The sequence below is a fragment of the Episyrphus balteatus genome, chromosome 2 (assembly GCF_945859705.1).
Source record: "Episyrphus balteatus chromosome 2, idEpiBalt1.1, whole genome shotgun sequence".
Classification (NCBI taxonomy): domain Eukaryota; kingdom Metazoa; phylum Arthropoda; class Insecta; order Diptera; family Syrphidae; genus Episyrphus; species Episyrphus balteatus.
The window spans coordinates 40,508,634-40,528,218 of NC_079135.1; the positions used below are offsets into that span (position 1 = coordinate 40,508,634).

The following is a 19,585-nucleotide window of genomic DNA, read 5'->3' on the forward strand; positions in this document are numbered from 1 at the left end:
CAGAGATGCAAAACATACAATTATGTAAGTCGTTATATTTGAAAGTGATATTAAACATAATTTTCAATCAAAAACAATGATTCAACAATTTTTTAATTCAAATATTAGAATGGAGTAACTATAACACATTTATTTTGTGGAATATTTGTTTAAAAAGGCAAAACCGTTTAACTGCGGTTTATTTGAAATTCAACGTATTTTTTTTTTTTAAATGAATATCACGACTCATATACTATTTGACATAATTTTGGTAATATAGAACTATAATAATAAATGCATTTAAGGCAATTGTATAAGTTGTAGGCACTTCTACCATACTAAAAAACCTACCTAAGTCATTTTTGAGTCTAATAATTTTCGAATTGGATAAAAAAAATACATAGCATTCATAAAGATTTCTTTTGCAATTTCTTTTGCAAAGCCATTTAACCCTCTACTGCATGAATTAATATTAGCGGACGAAAAAATTAAAAAATGCTTTACATGGGTTCTTTGGGTTGTTTCAAAACGGTTTACATTTAAAAAATTTGTTTAAATGAATTTGTTTAAAAAAATTGTTTATAAGCCAAATTTGGCTTCGTATGCATTAAGGGGTAAGAAATTTTACTAATTTTATTTATTCAGATTATGTAAAGAATAAAATTAAAAAAATCAAAAGATAAATATTCATCATTTAAAAACAAAATAAAGTAAAATAAATACATTGCATTACAAAAGGTTAAGAATTAATTCAAATTTGGCTCATTTTAGCCATGGAACCGAGAAAAGCAATTTGTTTTTTCCGTTATATATATTTTTTTCTGGTTCACATTCTTTTCACTGTCAAAGTAAGTCTTGCTCCAACATTTTCACCCACTCCCAGTTCTTAAAAAAACTAAAAAGTAATAAAATGATTGAAAAATATTATAGGTAAGCCTCCCTCCCCCTAAATTTTTTGTGGTTACGCCCCGGGAAATGGGGTTAACGTAAAAAAAATGTCTCTAAAAGTGAAGGGGCTCCATTTCTGAAGCTTCCAAGCAAAAAAAAATGTAAAGGAACAAAATTTTCCAACAAAAAAATTTAACAAATTTGTAGATTTAAAACCCCTTAATGCATACGAAGCCAAATATTGCTTCCGTACTTTTTGCCCTCCCAAGACCAGGCCAATAATTTTTTTTAATAAAAATTTTTTCATAGCGTACATAATAAGACAATCGATCAAAAATACATTTTTAATTCCACTTTTCTTTCCAAACAAACGCAGTAATTAACACTTAAAGTATGAATATATTCTACACTTTCGATTTCAATGCACACGACTGATCGACTCACCTGTGATCATAAAATACACCTTTATTTTGTGTCGGACACACAAAAAAAAACTATTCTTATGGGTTCTCAGAAACACAAAGAAGAGGATTGTATTGAATCTTTATAATTTTTTGGTGACAGAGAAGAGAAAAGTGCATACAAATAGACAAAACCATATTTGGCTTCGTATGCAGTAGAGGGTTAAAAGAAGTCAGTTATTGGCTTTTATTTCTTGTGCTTCTACAATGGAATTTCATGTGGCCATATTGAAATTTAAACGAAATGTTTTTATTAATGCTTGTAGAAATTTTTAAATTCCACTTGCACTAGGTTTCTAGGAAGCGATTAACGAAAGTTAAGCCTCGGAAGTTTGAATTTTCGATTCACAAACTAAATACAAGCCCTGTAGAGATAATAGCTGCAAGAAATTAAAGAATCAAACCTTGTGGAAGTAAAATTGTTAGTTGGGTTGAAATAAATAGAAAAAGCTTTCTTTAATTCTTTCCAATTTTTTGTTCGATAAAATGGATTTGTAACGAGTTATTTGATGAAATTCAATTTTTGTACATCTTTGATTCAGAATTGTTGATCGAGTAGGTACTTACTGGGTCAGTTTTCATATACATACCTATGTATAAGATTTAACATCCAAACAACATGTAGAAAAATTGCAGAAACGACATATGTAGTTACTACACTATTTATCCGAAATCCGCAATTTTTTTTTGGGATTTTGGATTTTCGGTATTTTAGATTTGTGTTTTTACTTGCGATATAGTTATGCATTCGTAAAAAAAAAATTGAGATCTCAATTTTCCATTAAATTACGATGATAGAGAATGCGAAAAAATTGGGTCTCGAAATCCCGTCTCGTCTGTCTGTCAGTCTGTCAGGATGTCTGTCAGTCTGTATAAGGAGCTACAGCAAGCGGATGAGCAGATCTACTTCAAACTTAGTATTTAGCAGTTTTTGGATCCTGTACAGAGGGGTTTTTGGAATTAATTTTTTGGACCCAAAATAACCCACCAATTTTGCAAAAGTTTAATTTTATTAAAATTGGCTCCTACGATTTTGATAAAAGAATTCATGTATTAGTTTTTAGAGATGATCTATCTTTTCATGAAATTTTTTTTTTTCAAAATCGTTATATTAACGGTACCTCTTATAGAACCGTTTTTTAAACATCTAATTTTCTCTCAACCAATTTGCTTAATTTCAACGAAATTTTTTAAACAAAAGCACTTTTATAATTTTTATCAAAAATTAAATTTTGAAAAAAAAATAATTTTTGGATTTAAAAAAAAAATTGAAAATCTCCTTTTGAAAAATTGATTTTATAGTTTCTACTAAATGGCATACCAACTTTATTTTAAAACATTTTTTTCAAAAAATTGTTTATGAAAAATTAGTTTTTTAAAAAGAGGCTCTAACGATTTTGAATTTTTTTTTCTAAAAATGCAACTTTGTAGATGAATTTAAACTGCATATTTTTTTTTTAGCTCGATTTCATTTAAATAGTTATTTTTTTTCATTTGAAAAACGAATTTTATGTTTTTTTTTTTAAATTTTTTTTTTTATTTTCATATAAATTTACCAAATTTGTCTTAAAAAATTTTAGCAATTTGAATTTCAAGAGCAAGTACGTAGGACCCAGTCATGCATTTTATCTTTAAGGTGGAGCAAGCAAAATCTGGTAATAATAGTAAAAAAAAAAAAAACAAAAACCAAAATCTGTGTAGGCTATACAATTATTATTTTAAAGCTTAAAATTTATTTTGAAATTATTAATTAGGAATACAAATTTGTTTTTTAACTTATAAACTATTCAACAAAAAATCCTATAAATAAGATTTCAATTTTCAACTGAAAATCTCTAAATATTACAACTGTAGCTGACTTAGGTTCAAATCATGTATTTTATTTTCACTTATAATAATTATTTTCAATAAAAAAAATAGTAACAAAACAAAAGTATTAGATTAATAGTAGGTAATAGGATATGACATAGCACAATTGTATCAAAAATTTTACAATTCAGTGATAACTACATATGAAGTAGGTATTGAACATGCATCAAAACAGTGTCAACACTTTATCTTATCGCTATTTTGAAGCAAGCCTCAACAAACGAGTAACTCGTATAAATGCTTTCATTTTTGTTTATTCTGAATTCAGTTCGTTTTTTAAGTTGAACGAAGGCACTATCCGTTTTTTGTGTGCTATTATTTCGAGTTTGCGTGTAAAGTAAATAATATAATTTTTTTTTTGTTTGCAAAAATGCCAAATGTACCATTAATTACCCAAAATAATGGAACCAAGATACCGGCTTTGGGCTTGGGAACATACACTGTAAGTATTTATCAGTTACAATTTTTGGTTTTGTTAATAAGCAAAGACTTTAATCTATGCCGTATTCAAAGCAGACATCAAGGTCAATTTAAGAAGATTATGAATAGAGAATATTTTATTTGTCGGTACGAATAAGAATTATTATCAAATCAGAATGAGTATGTAAACAATCATTTATATATGCTCTCGCCCATGCTAATAAAACTTTCTGAATAAATACCAGTGGTGTCTTCAATAGAACCGCTTTTTATGTTTTGATTTTATTGGTTACCATATAGTCGAAGATTTTAAAACAGTTTTATTACAGAAAGAAACATTTTCAAATATTTTTAATCGTTAGGTATAAAATTGGTACGGGTAATTGTATGAACAAAGTTTCACATTTGAACGTTGATATTCCGGTTTGAAAATTTTTCATAGAATTACAGCTACCGCATACCTTTCCGATGTGGAAAAGCCTTAAAAGTGGCCTAGTTTTTTTTTAAAGAAGATCTCTTTTTAGAGAAGAGCTAAAAAATGGTCTAAATTTGATACAATTTTAATACTTTCAAATATTTTTAATCGTTTAGTCAAAAATTGATACAATTTTAATGTTTTGTTAATAGAACTAAATTATTAAAAATGGCCTTGTTTTGTTTTTAAATAAGTTTGGAGAGAAGAGCTTTTTAAAAAATAGTCTAAAATTGGTACCTACAATTTAATTTTTTCAAATATTTTTAATCGTTAAGTCTAATATTGGTAGGTAAAGTTTTATTATTTTTTTTGAATAGAACTAAGTAATTAAAAACGGCCTAATTTTTTTTTTTAAATAAATTTTAAGATGAGATCTTTTTAAAAAATTGTCTAAAATTGGTACAGTTTTAATAATTTGTCAATAAAACTAAGTAATTAAAAATGGCTTAGTTTTTTTTTCAAAATAAGTTTTGAAAGAAGAACTTTTTAAAAAAGTGGTTTAAGGTTTATTCGATTTATAATTTGCAGAACTTTGAAATATTTATATTATACAGTAAAACCCGGATAAGTATCTCACCTTAAAAGTCCCATTTTGATAGGCACTAAAGCGGGTAAGGTACTTAAAAGAACCCGCTTAATTGCTCATAGGCAGTTATATCTATATTTATTTAATAATAAAAAAAACATGTTTGATTACTAAAAACATAATCTTCACAAAACAAAAATACTTTGAAAGTTTAAAATAGCTAACTAGTTAATTTCTAACTTTAGTAGAATTTTTGAATTTTAAAGCGGTTAAGGAAACGAAATTTTTCTTACAGTTCAAACTTGTTTCAAACGTGTACTTAAAAGAATTTTTTGCAAGTAAATTCAATTATAAGTATTTGAAAAGCCAGGCAATTAAGCGGGGAAGGCAGTTAAGCGAAAGGTACTTAAAAGATGAATTTTATGTGAAAAAATCCTTAAAATTTTGGTTCTAAAAAAACAAAGGTACTCAAGCGGGTTAGGCACTTAAGCGAGAGGCACTTATCCGGGTTTTACTGTATATGTATTTTAGTTAAACATACTTAGTAATCTCTTTTTATCGAAATAGTCTTTGGGTGGGGACTGTGAACGTGCTGTTAGAGACGCCATAGACGCTGGATATCGTCATATCGACACAGCATATTTCTATGAAAATGAAGAAGAGGTTGGAAGAGCCGTGCGTGATAAAATCGCAGAAGGTGTTATCAAAAGAGAAGATATCTACATTGTAACAAAGGTACATAAAATCTTCCAAAGTGAACCTGTGGATAGTTATAACAATTTAAATAACCATTTTACAGCTTTGGTGCCACTTTCATGATCCAGAGAAAGTAGAATACGCTTGCCGAAAATCACTTAAAAACTTTGGATTAGACTATGTAGATTTATACCTAATGCATTGGCCATATGGTTATGTTCACAGGGGTGACAATGAAATGTTTCCAACCAAAGCTAATGGTGATGTTGAATTGAGGTAAGTGTATATTAATGAATTCACCAAGTCACTCTATATACTTTAAATGAAAGTAACTTAAAGAAATTTGAAAAAAATTACTTAAGTAAAATTTAATATTCTTCCTAAACAGATAATTTCAAAATTTCTTTAATCCAATTTAAACCATAAAAACTATTAAAAACAATTAAAAAGATAACTTATTAAAGATTCAATTTTTTTGAGTAGCGATGTAGATTATGTTGATACTTGGAAAGCAATGGAAAAGCTTGTTGATTTGGGTTTGACCAAAAGCATTGGAGTTTCAAACTTCAATTCGGAACAATTGAAAAGGCTTTTATCGAACTGCAGTATTAAACCAATCCACAATCAGGTAACCTACTGAATTTTTGAAGAAGTCTTGTTTGAAATTTAATAGAAATAACTTTTTTTTTAGATTGAATGCCATCCAGCATTGAACCAAAAGAAACTCATTGCCCTCTGTAAGGAGCTTGATATTATTGTTACCGCATATTGCCCTCTGGGAAGGCCAGATCCGGCGAAAAAAACTCCTGGATTTTTATTTGATCCCAAAGTTAAAGAAATTGGCGATAAGTATAAGAAATCACCAGCTCAAGTGGTATTAAGATATTTGATCGAAATTGGAGTTGTACCTATTCCAAAAACTGTTACCAAATCTCGTCTTGCTGAAAATCTTGATGTATTTGATATTAAATTATCTGCAGATGATCATAAGTTTTTGGATACATTTAATACCGGCGAGCGTGTTATTCCAATGGATCATGCAATTAAAAGTATACATTATCCTTTTAATATTGAATATTAATTGTGTCATATAACTTGATGAGCTTTGTTGATTGTTGCCAAATATAAATTTGCTTTTTTTTTGTTATGAAGTTAATACACAAAATAATAAAATAAAACTTGTTAAAATTAATAAAAGGATCTATTAGAAAAATGCATGTATTGATGTTAATTTAAAACTTATCATTAAAATTTACAAAAAAAATGTTCGTTTTGGTGCAGAAAGAAGATATATTATTTTTAAATAAAATAAAAATGCAAATGAAAAATATAGTTTTATTAGTACAGTAGACAGTACACAAAAATAACAATGAAATATGGAAAGATATGCAAGGGCTTGGAAAAATTGTTTGCCGGAATACAAGAAATAATAAAATTGTTAGCAAAAAAACATTCAACAACATTTATAATTTTTCAACTTCATTTATTAACTTCACCAATTTTTCACTGCTTTGAAAAGATTTTTTACCAACAATTAAAAAGTAATCGACGCATTGGAACGATGTTTAAAAAAATCATTAAAATAACAATATTTTAAGTAAATTTTTCATAACAACAAATTAATTTTAATATATAGGGTGCTTCAAGAAGAATGTGCCAAAAAGCTAGAACGTGTAGGTTGGATTGAGACAAGAAAAAATCAAATGGGAGGTGGGTCTATTCCCTCCGTTCAGCCGGGAGGGGCAATTAAAAAAAAAAAATTGACTTAATTTGAAAAAAAAAAAAAAAATATTTAAAATCAACTGTTACACCTACAGCAACAAGATATACCTTTTAGTAAAGCCAAGAACCTCATCTTTTATAATATTTAAAAAAACCATTTCATTGCATAGTTTTTGAAAAATTAGTTATCTAAATCAAAATTTTGAAAAAAAAATAGGAAAAAAAAAAATTTCGAACTATTTTTTTTCCGAATTTTAAGTTTTCAAAATTCGATCCTCTTATTTGTTTTTAAACAGACCTCTGGATCCGAAAATATCTTGTCATTTTCGAGAAATTAGCAAGAAACTGAACCTACTTTTTTTAAGAAACCTCTTTATTTTATGTTTGGCTGGACTTGTCGAGAATTTATGAAACATTTACCTTTCGTCTATTATTTTTTTAAGATTTAGACTAAAAAGAGGATACAACAAAGTGGGACAGTACATTGAATTGATCAACTTTGTTCATTTCTTTTCATTTATAAAATAAGTGATTGATTCTAAATATCTGATTCTCTTATTGATTATATGATTGTGATTCTTTTCAGAATATGTAGTTGATGCTTTGACAAGCAGAAAAATTATTGTTAGTGCAATCTGGCATTAAAAATAAATTTATTTTCAATGGATTTTATAAAAAAAATTACACATACACCACAGTGACCTTCGAAAAAATTATATTTGCTAACTAAATACATGTTGGACCAAGTTGTCTTTTGTTAATCATTCCTTGATTATCAATATTTTACAGTTGTTATGTTATATGTGGAGCTTAGACAGATCGTACCCCTTAAGTACTTATATAGGAATGGTATATTTATTTATTAAAACAATTGTTATTACCGTATCACATTTTTTTTTTTTTAATTTTGAACTTTTGATAAGTCTTTTAAGTACAATGTTTTATAGTTAAAAATCTTCCATTTTTTTATGAAAATGCATCTTCATATAAAAATTTATATATCTATTCGAATTTCTAAAAAAAAAATCTATCTATAAAAATTTAAATGTTGTATTTAGGCACAGTACACATTAAAGGATAATATATTCCGAACTGACATTGCTCGCCAAATTGTCAAAACATGACAATTTGGCGACCAATGTCAACTACCGTAATTCTTAATTGTTTAAACTACCGACGAAAAAAGCACAAAAACTGAAAAACCACGCTCACAACTAATTTTTTAACATTTACATATTTACCATTTTCCGAGACGAAATACGCAGAAAATTTGTTATTTTTCAATTTATAATTTTTTTAAATGACATTTTATAAATTAAAACAAAAACAAATTTCCTGTTTACTACGATTGAAATATAAAAATTAAAGGCCGGCCTGACAGATTGGTGCCCATTTTTTGACAAACAAATTTTGACATTTTTCGGAATATATTACCTTATTATGTGTACTGTGGTATTTAGGTACTTTATAAAATTAAGTTAATGATTTTTTTATGTTTTGTTCATTTAATAATATTTTTGTGCAAAAAAGTAAAATGTCATATTTCAACTTCAAAATCACAAATATGTACAATCATTTAGGTTCACATTTTACAAATACCTGCGACAACACTGGTATTTATCATAGTTTTGAGGTTTAGCATTGTAATGTGTTAAAGTACTTCCGTCCGTAGTACTTTTTCGTAGTTTCAACCATTTTTTCAAATCTGACAAGTTGTGTGATTCCATCCAAAAAGTACGACAGCGAATTTCATCGTTAACTTTTCAGTTAAAATTATGTGTAAATAATAAGAAACCTTACATTTGAAGAAAATTATAAAAAAAAAAAACAAACTTCAAGTGAATTTAATAATGTATTTAGATTAAACAACAAAAAGGAAGGCCACTTTTTGTTTATCTATAGTACCCACTATAATCCACAGATTATAATTAATGCATAATGGAGAAATAGGGTGGAAAACAAAACGCATTCCAGCGGATTATTTTGAATAATTTTCTTTTTTCTTTTTGTTAGTCATTTTTCTTTGGAAGTGCATTTAACACATCAGTTTCGCTACATTGCATCGCACCAGTAGTGTCAGTCCACTTAAAAAAAATGTAAACACTGGCACTGGCAAAATTTATAAACACGAAAAACTGTCATCCAAATCAAATGGGAGTATTTTTAGTTTTTTATCTGTTCGTCAACTTGGCGATTGTTACCATAGATTTCGCTCTCCATCTCTTTGTGATAACTCAAGCTTTTCAAATAAGTCTTCGATAATATTAATCATTGAAATATAGCTCTTTTTTTTTTTAAAGCAAATTCAATAAAATTTGCCAATTAATTATAAAGTGAAGAATTATTACATGCAATTCCTTGCAAAAGTGAGTAATACTACTTTTAAAACGATTCGATTATTGCATAAAATGAGTGCTGCCGCCGCTGCTGTTGTGCCAAAAGTAAAATTAAATAATGGATATGAAATGCCGGTTATTGGACTAGGAACCTATGAGGTAAGTTTACAATATTACTTAAAGTATTATAAATAATTAACATTTGTTAAAAATATTAAATTTATTAGTCTAAAGTACATTCAAAAAGATTACACGCATTGATTGTCTTTTCCATTTTTTTTTTTCATTTCTTTAAACACGATTTTCGCCGCTTTTTTGTCATAATATTTTTGAAGCTTTTAAGACATCTGTTGATATCAATTGTTGTTAAAAGCTTTATAGTGACAGTTGTCGTTCAAGCAAAAAGCTCTATTTTTGTTATAGGGTAAATGTGCCATTGAGACCTTTTTATTAATAAATCTCGAAGTTTAATATTTTTTTATTAAAAATATTAAAATAGTACAAAATATGTCAACTCAAATACTAAAACTAAAAAAAAATAAAAAATAAAAAAACAAAAATGTTACAAATTTAAAGTTCACTGTGGTGTATGCGTAATATTTTTTTCCTTTAGATAAAATACATTTAAATTAATAACGATATTTTTATCACTAAGGCCCATTTGCTGAAACGAAACTTAAATATTTAAGTGAAACGTAAAGCCCTAAGTTCTACATTGCGGTTTGCACGAACTTCAAACTAGGTCATAAATTCCTCTAAGTTGAACATTACTTAGGGGGAAGAAATAGTAGAACATAAGTAGTTTAGGTTTTACTTAAGCATATTTATTTGAGAAAAAAGAGAGAATACCGCTCAAAAAATGATGCGTTTGTACCAAAATGGACAAAAATTAAGTATAGCAATTAACTTACTTTTATAAATTCCAACCATCTGCGAATGCAAAAATTCACTGAAAAATATTTTGAGAGAATGTTCACCCTTTTGTTGTTTTTTTCCAACACTAATTTAGACACAGGCATACGTTTACAAAACACAAACACATTTGCTAAAATTATTCCACTTATTAATTTAAACGCAAATTTTATTTGACTTTTACTATTTTTACCTTTTTACATTAATTTAAAGGCATTCTTAACAATTTTTTTTCTAAAATTTCTCAAAAACAAATAAAAACTAACTGACGTTTTTATCGATTTGACAAATTAATTTGAAGTTCTCAGGGATTTCTCGCATGAAAGTAAATCATTGCTACGTCGATCATAAATATTTTTTAGAAACTTAGAATAAACTAAGTTAAACATAAGACCTATGTTTGGCCTAGCTAAGATCAAAATTTATGACTAGTTTCAGCAAATGGGCCTAACTCAATTAAAATCGATTCAGAAAACTGAAAAAGAAACTTGAACTAAATTGACGTATTATTTTATTTTGAAAAAAAAAGGGCTTACTGAAGACGTTATATTTTCGAAACCACAAAAATCTTTTTGATATTAAACAAAAAATACATTTTTTCAAGCAGCACACTCAAAAATAATATTCCAATTGAAACTAGTCAATCCACTGTGTGCCGTTTGGAGTTTGTTTTAAGAAATAATATGAATATAAATTACCATGAGCAAAAGGGGCAGTAAAATCATCTTAGTTTTAAATTGGAAATTTAAGACCAATTTGATACAAAGTTTGTTCTTAAATTTAGATTATAATCCAGTTAGACCGAGAGCTGGGAGCAGATTTTTTGCGTGAGAGGTAACCGATTCATATTAATATTAGAATAAGTCCCAGTCATGGTGATGACGAAAACGAACGTCTGCCAACGTGTCTGCGGCTTGCTGAGAAAAAGTGCATCAAAAGTACATTTTTTCTGAAAATTGAGTCAAGGGCTACAGGATTCAATTGTTTTTAGGTGGTTACAATAATCCCTAAAAACGCGTAAAAATGCGCGTTTTTGGGCTCGTCTGTCGGGTGTTTGGGCGCGGTTAAAACGTCTGTCATGGGTATTTTTGTAATCAGGGCGACGCGACGAGGATCCAATTATTTCCAGGTGGTTACCCCAATTCCTAAAAACGCGTGTGTTTGGGCGCGGTTTAAACGTCTGTCATGGGTGTTTTTGTAATCAGGAAGAAGAGGGCGTCAGGATCCAATTATTCCCAGGTGGTTACCCTCACTAAATCAATTTTCAGAAAAAATGTACTTTTGATGCACTTTTTCTCAGCAAAGGCGCAGACACATGCTGGCAGACGTTCGTTTTCGTCATCACCATGACTGGGACTTTTTCTAATATTAACCCTCTTTCGGCACACGGGTGCGAATTTGGCAGGAGAAAAATAAAAAAATTACGATTTTTTCAAAAAAGTGGTCACAAAAAAGTCTCTTTATAAAGGACAAAATATTCGGAATTGTGAATACAATATTCGAATTCCTCGGAATATTCTACATCAATTTCATACTTGATTCTCTTTAAAATATTGTGCCCGAAAAAAGTTCTAGCGACATGAAAAAGTATAAACCAAATTCGCACCCGTGTGCCTATCACGTGACAAAAAAGAGGTGTGCCTACAGAGGGTTAATATGAATCGGTTACCTCTCACAAAAAAAATCGAAAAATTGTCAACGCAAGGAAAAATTTGTAACAGACTGATTTTTTGTATACAGCTTGGTGTTAGGGTGGTTTACAATCTATGAAAAGTCCTGAAGTTTTTTCTGTCCGCTAGTCCCATTATAAGGGGTTAAAGTTCACAACATTTTTTATTAAGTTTAAGACAAAAATTATGTTCTACAAAATTGTAGATGAGGTTATTTTACAAAAAATTGTTGTATTAAGTTTTTTTCCTGGGCTATTTTTCCTGGGTTGTAATCTTAATTTATTTATTAGAATATAAAATTTGTATCTTTTAATTAATTGTAAGAGATTTTATTTCAAGGTATTAAATTTATTTTGAGAAAAATGCATTGTTAATGCACTTTATTTTGAAATCAGCAACAATTTTCATATGATTTTAGGGTATTTAATGATGATTTTTCAATTTTTCATGAAGTTTTACATGAAAAGAAAACACTTAAAAATTTGAAATTAATGTCGTTTTCGATTGGTTTCACTTAAGGATTCACTCATTCTGAAATCTAATAAAACACTTTGAATCGATTCCATTTAATTCTGAAATGTTATATCTGTATTGGTGAATAATCAAAAAAAACTGTTTGCTTTTCCACATAGGAAAAATTTGGTTTGATGTTTAATTATTTAAATATTAGTGATTTTGAGTGAATTCTGTTTTAAAATCAAGAAGAGAATTTCTCATCTGAGAAGCGTTCTGCCTGTCATATTCGTGCAAATAGACACTTTCAGAAGGCTTCTGAATAATTCCGGACTGCCAATCGAAAACGACATAAGAACCCGACCAACAATTTTGGTTCTATAAAGCTTTACAGATGCAATTGTTGCTTCTGTAAAGCATTATAGAAGCAAAATTGTTCGTAGGGAATAGTCAAGTTCCGAGTATTAATTTGAAAACAAAACTCATATTTGGTACTACAATTGATGGCCTTTCAAGCCTTAACATACATAGGTAGGTCTAATTTTAATCGATGCTGTTTTTTGGGAATTCTCCCAAGACAATTTTTTTTCTCCTTAACTAAGTGCATAAAGATGTTCTCTCGTTACATATATAAAAAAGATGTGCCATTGCATTAAATACCAAGACAGGCTAAAAGTAAGATGAACTAAAATGTGAACCTATTCAGATGAGCGGCAGTGTATATTTAAAATTTAGCAAAAGACAATATTTTATGTATTTTATTTTAAAGACACATTTCACTGTAGGTAAGTGTACCTGTACGTCCCTTATCAATTCAACAACAATTTCTTCCATTCATTTTCCCATGTATTCAGTACCAATGTCTTATTGCAATAACCTAACTAAATTTTTTTTCTTTTTTTTTAATATTTTATTTTAAAGTCCAAATCCAACGAAGGTGAACTAGCTGTTAAACATGCCATAGACGTTGGCTATCGTCATTTTGACACTGCATATTTTTATCAGAACGAAGCTGAAGTCGGCAAGGCCATTCAAGATAAAATTGCAGAGGGTGTTGTTAAAAGGGAAGACATTTTCATAGTAACAAAGGTAAGACCTCAATATAATGTTTACCACAACAAAAAACTATAATTTTCTTTATTTATTTATACACACAGCTTTGGAATATTCATCATTCCCCTGAAAAGGTTGAACCCGCATGTCAAAAGTCTGTCGATAGACTCGGCCTTGGCTACATTGATTTGTATTTAATGCACGTTCCAGTTGGCTATGTTTATGTTGATGAAGAAACTCTTTTACCAAAAGATGCAGAAGGGAAATTACGTTTAACGTAAGTTATAAACTTGTTGTTGTTGTTGTAGTTGTTTTTCAAGTTAATTATTTTAAAAACTTTCCTAATAACCAAACAAAAAAACAGTGATGTCGATTATTTGGATACATACAAAGAAATGGAAAAACTTGTTAAGAAGGGCTTAGTCCGCAGTATTGGTGTTTCCAATTTTAATAGCGAGCAAATTCAACGTGTTTTGGATAATTGTGAAATTAAACCAGTAACTAACCAGGTACCTAAATAAATTTGGTTTTTAATTTTTATATAGTCAAAGAGTTGGTGTTAGCATTTTTCATTTATAAACATTATTTTCTTTACTATAGGTCGAATGCCATCCTGGATTGAATCAAAAGAAATTGAAAGAGTTCTGCAAAGAGCGTGGTATTACCTTAACCGGTTACTGTCCTCTTGGTCGCCCTAAGCCCGAAGAAAAGACACCAGACTTTTATTATTCCGAAAAAACCAAGGCCATCGCCGATAAGTACAAAAAGACACCGGCACAAATTATTCTTCGATACATGGTAAATTTCAAACTTGTTTCAAAAAACTTTTATAAAAAATTCATATTATTTATTTTAATTTCAGATTGATATTGGTACCATTCCAATTCCAAAATCCTCCAATACAAATAGGATTAGTGAAAACTTTAATGTCTTCGATTTCAAATTGTCTCCTGAAGATATTGCCGTAATGGAAACATTCAACACTGGCAATCGTTTAGTGCCATTTGCGTTAATTAAAGGGCTGAATCATAAATACTATCCATTTAATATTGAATTTTAAACGAAAACATACAGGGTGCTTATTAGTAGGTATTTTGTTAAAATTAAAAAAACAAATCAAGTTTTCTAATATGCTTGTTATAGCGAATTAATAAAAAAACGACCAATTTGAATATTATTTTTAGTGTGTTTTAAACTAGGGACTCTCCATATCTCAAGAACGGCTGATTAGGAACATAATTATTTTGTTCTGAAAATATCTGCTGTCAAAGAAAAATAATGCGAATAATTCAGAAACCAGACCTCCAAGAAACTTTTGGTTTTCAGTTATGAATACAGCTTAAAAATACCTTTCTTTTGATGTCTCAATCGATAGATTTTGAGGAAATTTTTGAAAATGTGATTTTTTTAGACAAGGGGTACCCCTTCTGTTTTTTTCGAACATATCTTTAAAAAACAAATTCTTAATTTTCTTAGCTGAATGTAAAGGCCTGTTCATTGTAAACTCATATCTGTAAACCAAAACATATTTCTTGCCTTTGATTCGAAAATATCTGGTTCCGAATGATTGAAACAAAAAATATTTAATTGCGAATAAAACAGAAACCAGATCTCCAAGAAACTTTTGGTTTTCAGTTATGAATACAGCTTAAAAATACCTTTCTTTTGATGTCTCACTCGATAGATTTTGAGGAAATTTTTGAAAATGTGATTTTTTTAGACAAGGGGTACCCCTTCTGTTTTTTCGAACATCTTTAAAAAACAAATTCGTAATTTTCTTAGCTGAATGTAAAGGCCTGTTCATTGTGAACTCATATCTGTAAACCAAAACTCATTTCTTGACTTTGATTCGAAAATATCTGGTTCCGAATGATTGAAACAAAAAATATTTAATTGCAAGTAATTCAGAAACCAGACCTCCAAGAAACTTTTGGTTTTCAGTAATAAATAGTGCTTAAAGATACCTTTCTTTTAATGTCTCACTCGATAGATTTTGAGGAAATTTTTGAAAATGTGATTTTTTTAGACAAGGGGTACCCCTTCTGTTTTTTTCGAACATCTTTAAAAAACAAATTCGTAATTTTCTTAGCTGAATGTAAAAGCCTGTTCATTGTAAACTCATATCTGTAAACCAAAACTTATTTCTTGACTTTGATTCGAAAATATCTGGTTCCGAATGATTGAAACAAAAAATATTTAATTGCGAATAATTCAGAAACCAGATCTTCAAGAAACTTTTGGTTTTCAGTTATGAATAGAGCTTAAAGATACCTTTCTTTTGATGTCTTACTCAATTGATTTGGAAGAAATGTTTGAAAATGCGATTTTTTCATACATATCTTGAAATAAATCTTTAATTCATTTATTTTCGAAGCATATAAATAGAACAGTTAACCAATAATATTTAAATTGGCCCCTTAACATTTAAAAATTTGGGTGCATTTAAACATTTAAGAGCCCAATTAACATTTAAAAAAGGATCTCACAATTATTGAAAAGACATAATAACATCAATTACCTAATCAAAATTACTTCTAGTTTTCTAATTAAGTTTGATTTTTATTGGATTGTAATGACTATCATAAAGTCTTAAATTAGTAATAAGACTATGGATTTAAAATTAAAACTTATAAGCTTTTATAGTATAGTTAATGAATTCATTTTATACCTAACTTCTTCCACTTACGCAAGCTCGAGACCTTCATTGAGAGTGTTTTGCTTTCTCCAGCTTAAAATATCTGTGGATATGTGTTTTAAAATTCGTCTAAAGAAGTTTGGTTTGTTTTTTTTTTTTTTAAACTTAACTTTGGAACAAAATTGGACCTAATTTATCAAAAAAAAAAAATAATAAATAAATAAATAAATAAACTTTGATCTTAAAAAAGGTCATCATGCTAGGGTCAGGGTTAAGTATTGCCGAAAAACGTTTAAATCCCTTGTAAGGTTAAATGGGTAAAACATATCACTTCACATTCATCTCAATGGATGTTGTAGGGAAGTCAGAAGATTTTTAATCATCCAGATTAGAGTTTGGCTTAGTCATGCTGCTTTTCTAGCACTCGTATTAATGTTTGGTTGTGTTTTATGGGTTCCTACTGAATTTTTGACAGTTTAGGGTTCAAGTTTAGTGAATTTGAATATTCAGTTTTTTTTTTTAAAGACTTTCAATTGTTGACTATCCGTTCTGTTTTTTGGGGATGAGAAAATTAATTAAACTACTTTTTTCTTCATTAAAATAGATTCTTAGTGTATAGGGTAGGGTATGCAATTTTGAACAGCCAGGCATGTTAATTATTTCAATATTAGATACATAATTATAATTTTTGTGTCATAGAAAAAACATTGATTGCTTAAGGTTTTTCTACAGAAAAAAAAGTTACGCATACGCCACAGTGACCTGTAAATTATTCGATTTGTTACTTAAATGATCCGCCTTAGCAAATTTCAATGGATATAATCTTAACCCAGAATTAAGAGAATTGATTTTGGAAGTGACATCAGGGAGTTTTCTTTTTCACCATAACCTTTTCGTAAGACTTAAAGACAATTTTCTTTATTTCTTAATGCTGGGTAAATTATTAGACAATTAATTGAAAAAACGCTGCCGTTCGGTTACTGTGTGATATTCTAGGAGAATAAATATTTTTTTCTTGCGTATGTTAACTAGAACAATTTTACAAATTAATTCGTACATGCGACAACAGTTTTTTTCGACCTTAGATGCATAACATGGTTTTGAATTCAAGTTATCGTATAATCAATGTACTTTGTACATACATACCTCTATCAACTGAATAAGAAATCATTCTATTATGTTACTCAATGATATAAACAGTCAATATAATTGGGTTCATCAAGTTTTTGATTCATGCAACAAGTTATTTTATTCCTTTGTAACAAAGTAAAGCCTCAACAATATATATTTTAATTATTTGCTTCCTTAAGTTGTTTATTTTTATTATAAATATGTTTACATAAAACATTACAAAAAATCAGATTATATAAATAAAAATAATTATGAATATGATTAAATACAATATATGAGTTTGATAACTATATCACCAAATGCATATATTAACTAAAGGAGTATTTAATAGTTTTCACAGTCTAGTAGGCTAAATAATTATTTTAATTACAATTTACCTTCTATTCTGTCATTATCAAAAAGCAGAAACGATTTAAATATAATTACCAAAAATCAAACTAATATACATTTACGTATTAAATAATCATACACGCAGTGTATCTGATTTTTAATTTTTGTAAAATCCCCAAAATAATAACCCCGATACAGTGATGTGCAAACAAAAAATTTGGGTCAATTAAAAAAATACATGAGTTATTAGAAAACAGTTTTTTGAAAATCAGGCAGTTGGGGTTCCTTCCAGTTTAAGTTTTAAGGTTTAACGTTAAGAGTTCTTTGTACCTTTTTAAAACCAAGTTTTTCTATTAGAAAAAAATGTATGTAACGTTTTTTTGTAACGCTATGTAACGCTTGACAAAAACCTACTGTCAATTGTATTTTTTTTGTAAATCTTGTATCATTCAACATACCAGCCATATTGTTTAAAATAATCATTCTTCAATTCTTTCTTTTTCCTTTTCACAATTTTAAGTTATTTTTATTTAATTTTCAGCTAAATAGCTCAAAGACTACTCTTTAACTATCTTTCTCATTCTTGATTAAATAATAACCAAAATCAACAACCAATTCTATTTGCTTTTTTCACACAACACCGTTCTGTTTCCTATTTTGGTGCTAGCTCGTGGTACGACAATTAGAGCTTGATTGCCGGCTTTTTTAAATGATCTCAATGAAGTGAGTTCATGGTTTTAGTTACTGGTATAACTAAGTTCTCCTATAGGTCTATATAAATAGAAATCTTTTATGAATTGTAAGTTACAAAAAATAACCAACAATATTTTGAGTATTTGTAACTCAAGTTGCAAAGCTACTGGATTTGTTTGTATTGGCATGTGGAAAAACATTTCACTCAATACTTAAAGCTCAAAAATGGATTGCCGAAATTATCATTATGAAAGACGAACACACACCAGTGACGCACACATCCCATTCGCATTAATGTTAATAATACCTGAATGCTGTGAGCTGAGCCGAGAAGTGCGCACTGTGACTAAAGTGAGATACACTTGTAAAATGCGTTCCCAGGGAGGTGTGAAAAGGGGCGATAACATTCGTTATCGTATGGGGTAATATCGGTATGGGAAACATCAAACTCAAAAGCGGTACCTAAAATTTAAGAAAAAGAGAAGTAAAACTTGAAATTTTCGAAAGCATAATATTTGAAAAACTTTACTATTTAACACCGCATACAAGAAATTGATTTCTCTTAGTTATTTTATAAGGAGGCAATTAACAGCATAGCTTTAAGAAACATTATGAACTTTTACACAAAGTTATAGCTTTGACAGGCAGAACAAAATTTGGAAAATAACATTTCGTCGGCCTCATAAGGAAACCTTAACTCCACCTTTTTTTGGGAAAATGACTTTTGAATGCCATTTTTTAGCAAATATGTCAGCGGAGCAACCCAGAAAATTTGAAGTCATTCGGAAAACTCTAAATAGAATTAAATTAAAATTTTGCACAGCACTTTACTCCCAACTACTCTGTTGTTTCTCTACTTTTTCGTCTCTCCTGTAAAATTTTGAATTTGGGTGTTACTAGGTTTCCTTATGAGGTCGACGATTTGTCAAATGTGCCACACATAAAGATTGACTTCTTTACTTAAATTTTCAATTTCCTTACTTATAATTTCAAACAAAAGTTTTTATTAAAAAACAAAAAATTGTTTGAAAAAAAAAATGTTACACATACACCATAGTGAACCTTTTTTTAAATTGCACACAATGGTACCTACATATTTTTTTTGTTGGACATGTCCAAACTAAGATGTCGATAGTATGACTATATATGGACTTTGTTCTGTAATGGGGAATTGTGGAGAATTACCATAATTCATAAATTGAATGTTCTTGAAGAATTTGCTGAAGAATTTCAACTAAATTGTTTTAATAGTATTTCTGAAACATTGCGGTAACTTGCACTTCAACTTAATTAGTTTTTTGTGTCTAAAATTTAATGAATGGAGTTTTTTTTGGGC

The 19,585-nt window shown here is 28.7% G+C and overlaps 2 protein-coding genes across 2 annotated transcripts; both read left to right on the forward strand.

Moving 5' to 3' along the window:
- Positions 1–3,449: 3,449 nt before the first annotated feature.
- On the forward strand, positions 3,450–6,642 carry LOC129911676 (aldo-keto reductase family 1 member B1-like). The gene is made up of 5 exons (XM_055989538.1): positions 3,450–3,639; positions 5,186–5,353; positions 5,418–5,590; positions 5,798–5,942; positions 6,006–6,642. Exons 1-5 carry the CDS (start codon positions 3,568–3,570, stop codon positions 6,393–6,395), a joined length of 948 nt encoding a protein of 315 aa, XP_055845513.1. The 5' UTR covers positions 3,450–3,567; the 3' UTR covers positions 6,396–6,642.
- Positions 6,643–8,875: 2,233 nt separating this feature from the next.
- Positions 8,876–14,637, forward strand: LOC129910760 (aldo-keto reductase family 1 member B1-like). Its single transcript, XM_055988268.1, has 6 exons — positions 8,876–9,531; positions 13,329–13,496; positions 13,565–13,737; positions 13,825–13,969; positions 14,061–14,258; positions 14,323–14,637. The coding sequence occupies exons 1-6, from the start codon at positions 9,385–9,387 to the stop codon at positions 14,518–14,520; spliced, it is 1,029 nt and encodes a 342-aa protein (XP_055844243.1). The 5' UTR covers positions 8,876–9,384; the 3' UTR covers positions 14,521–14,637.
- The last annotated feature ends 4,948 nt before the right edge of the window (positions 14,638–19,585 follow it).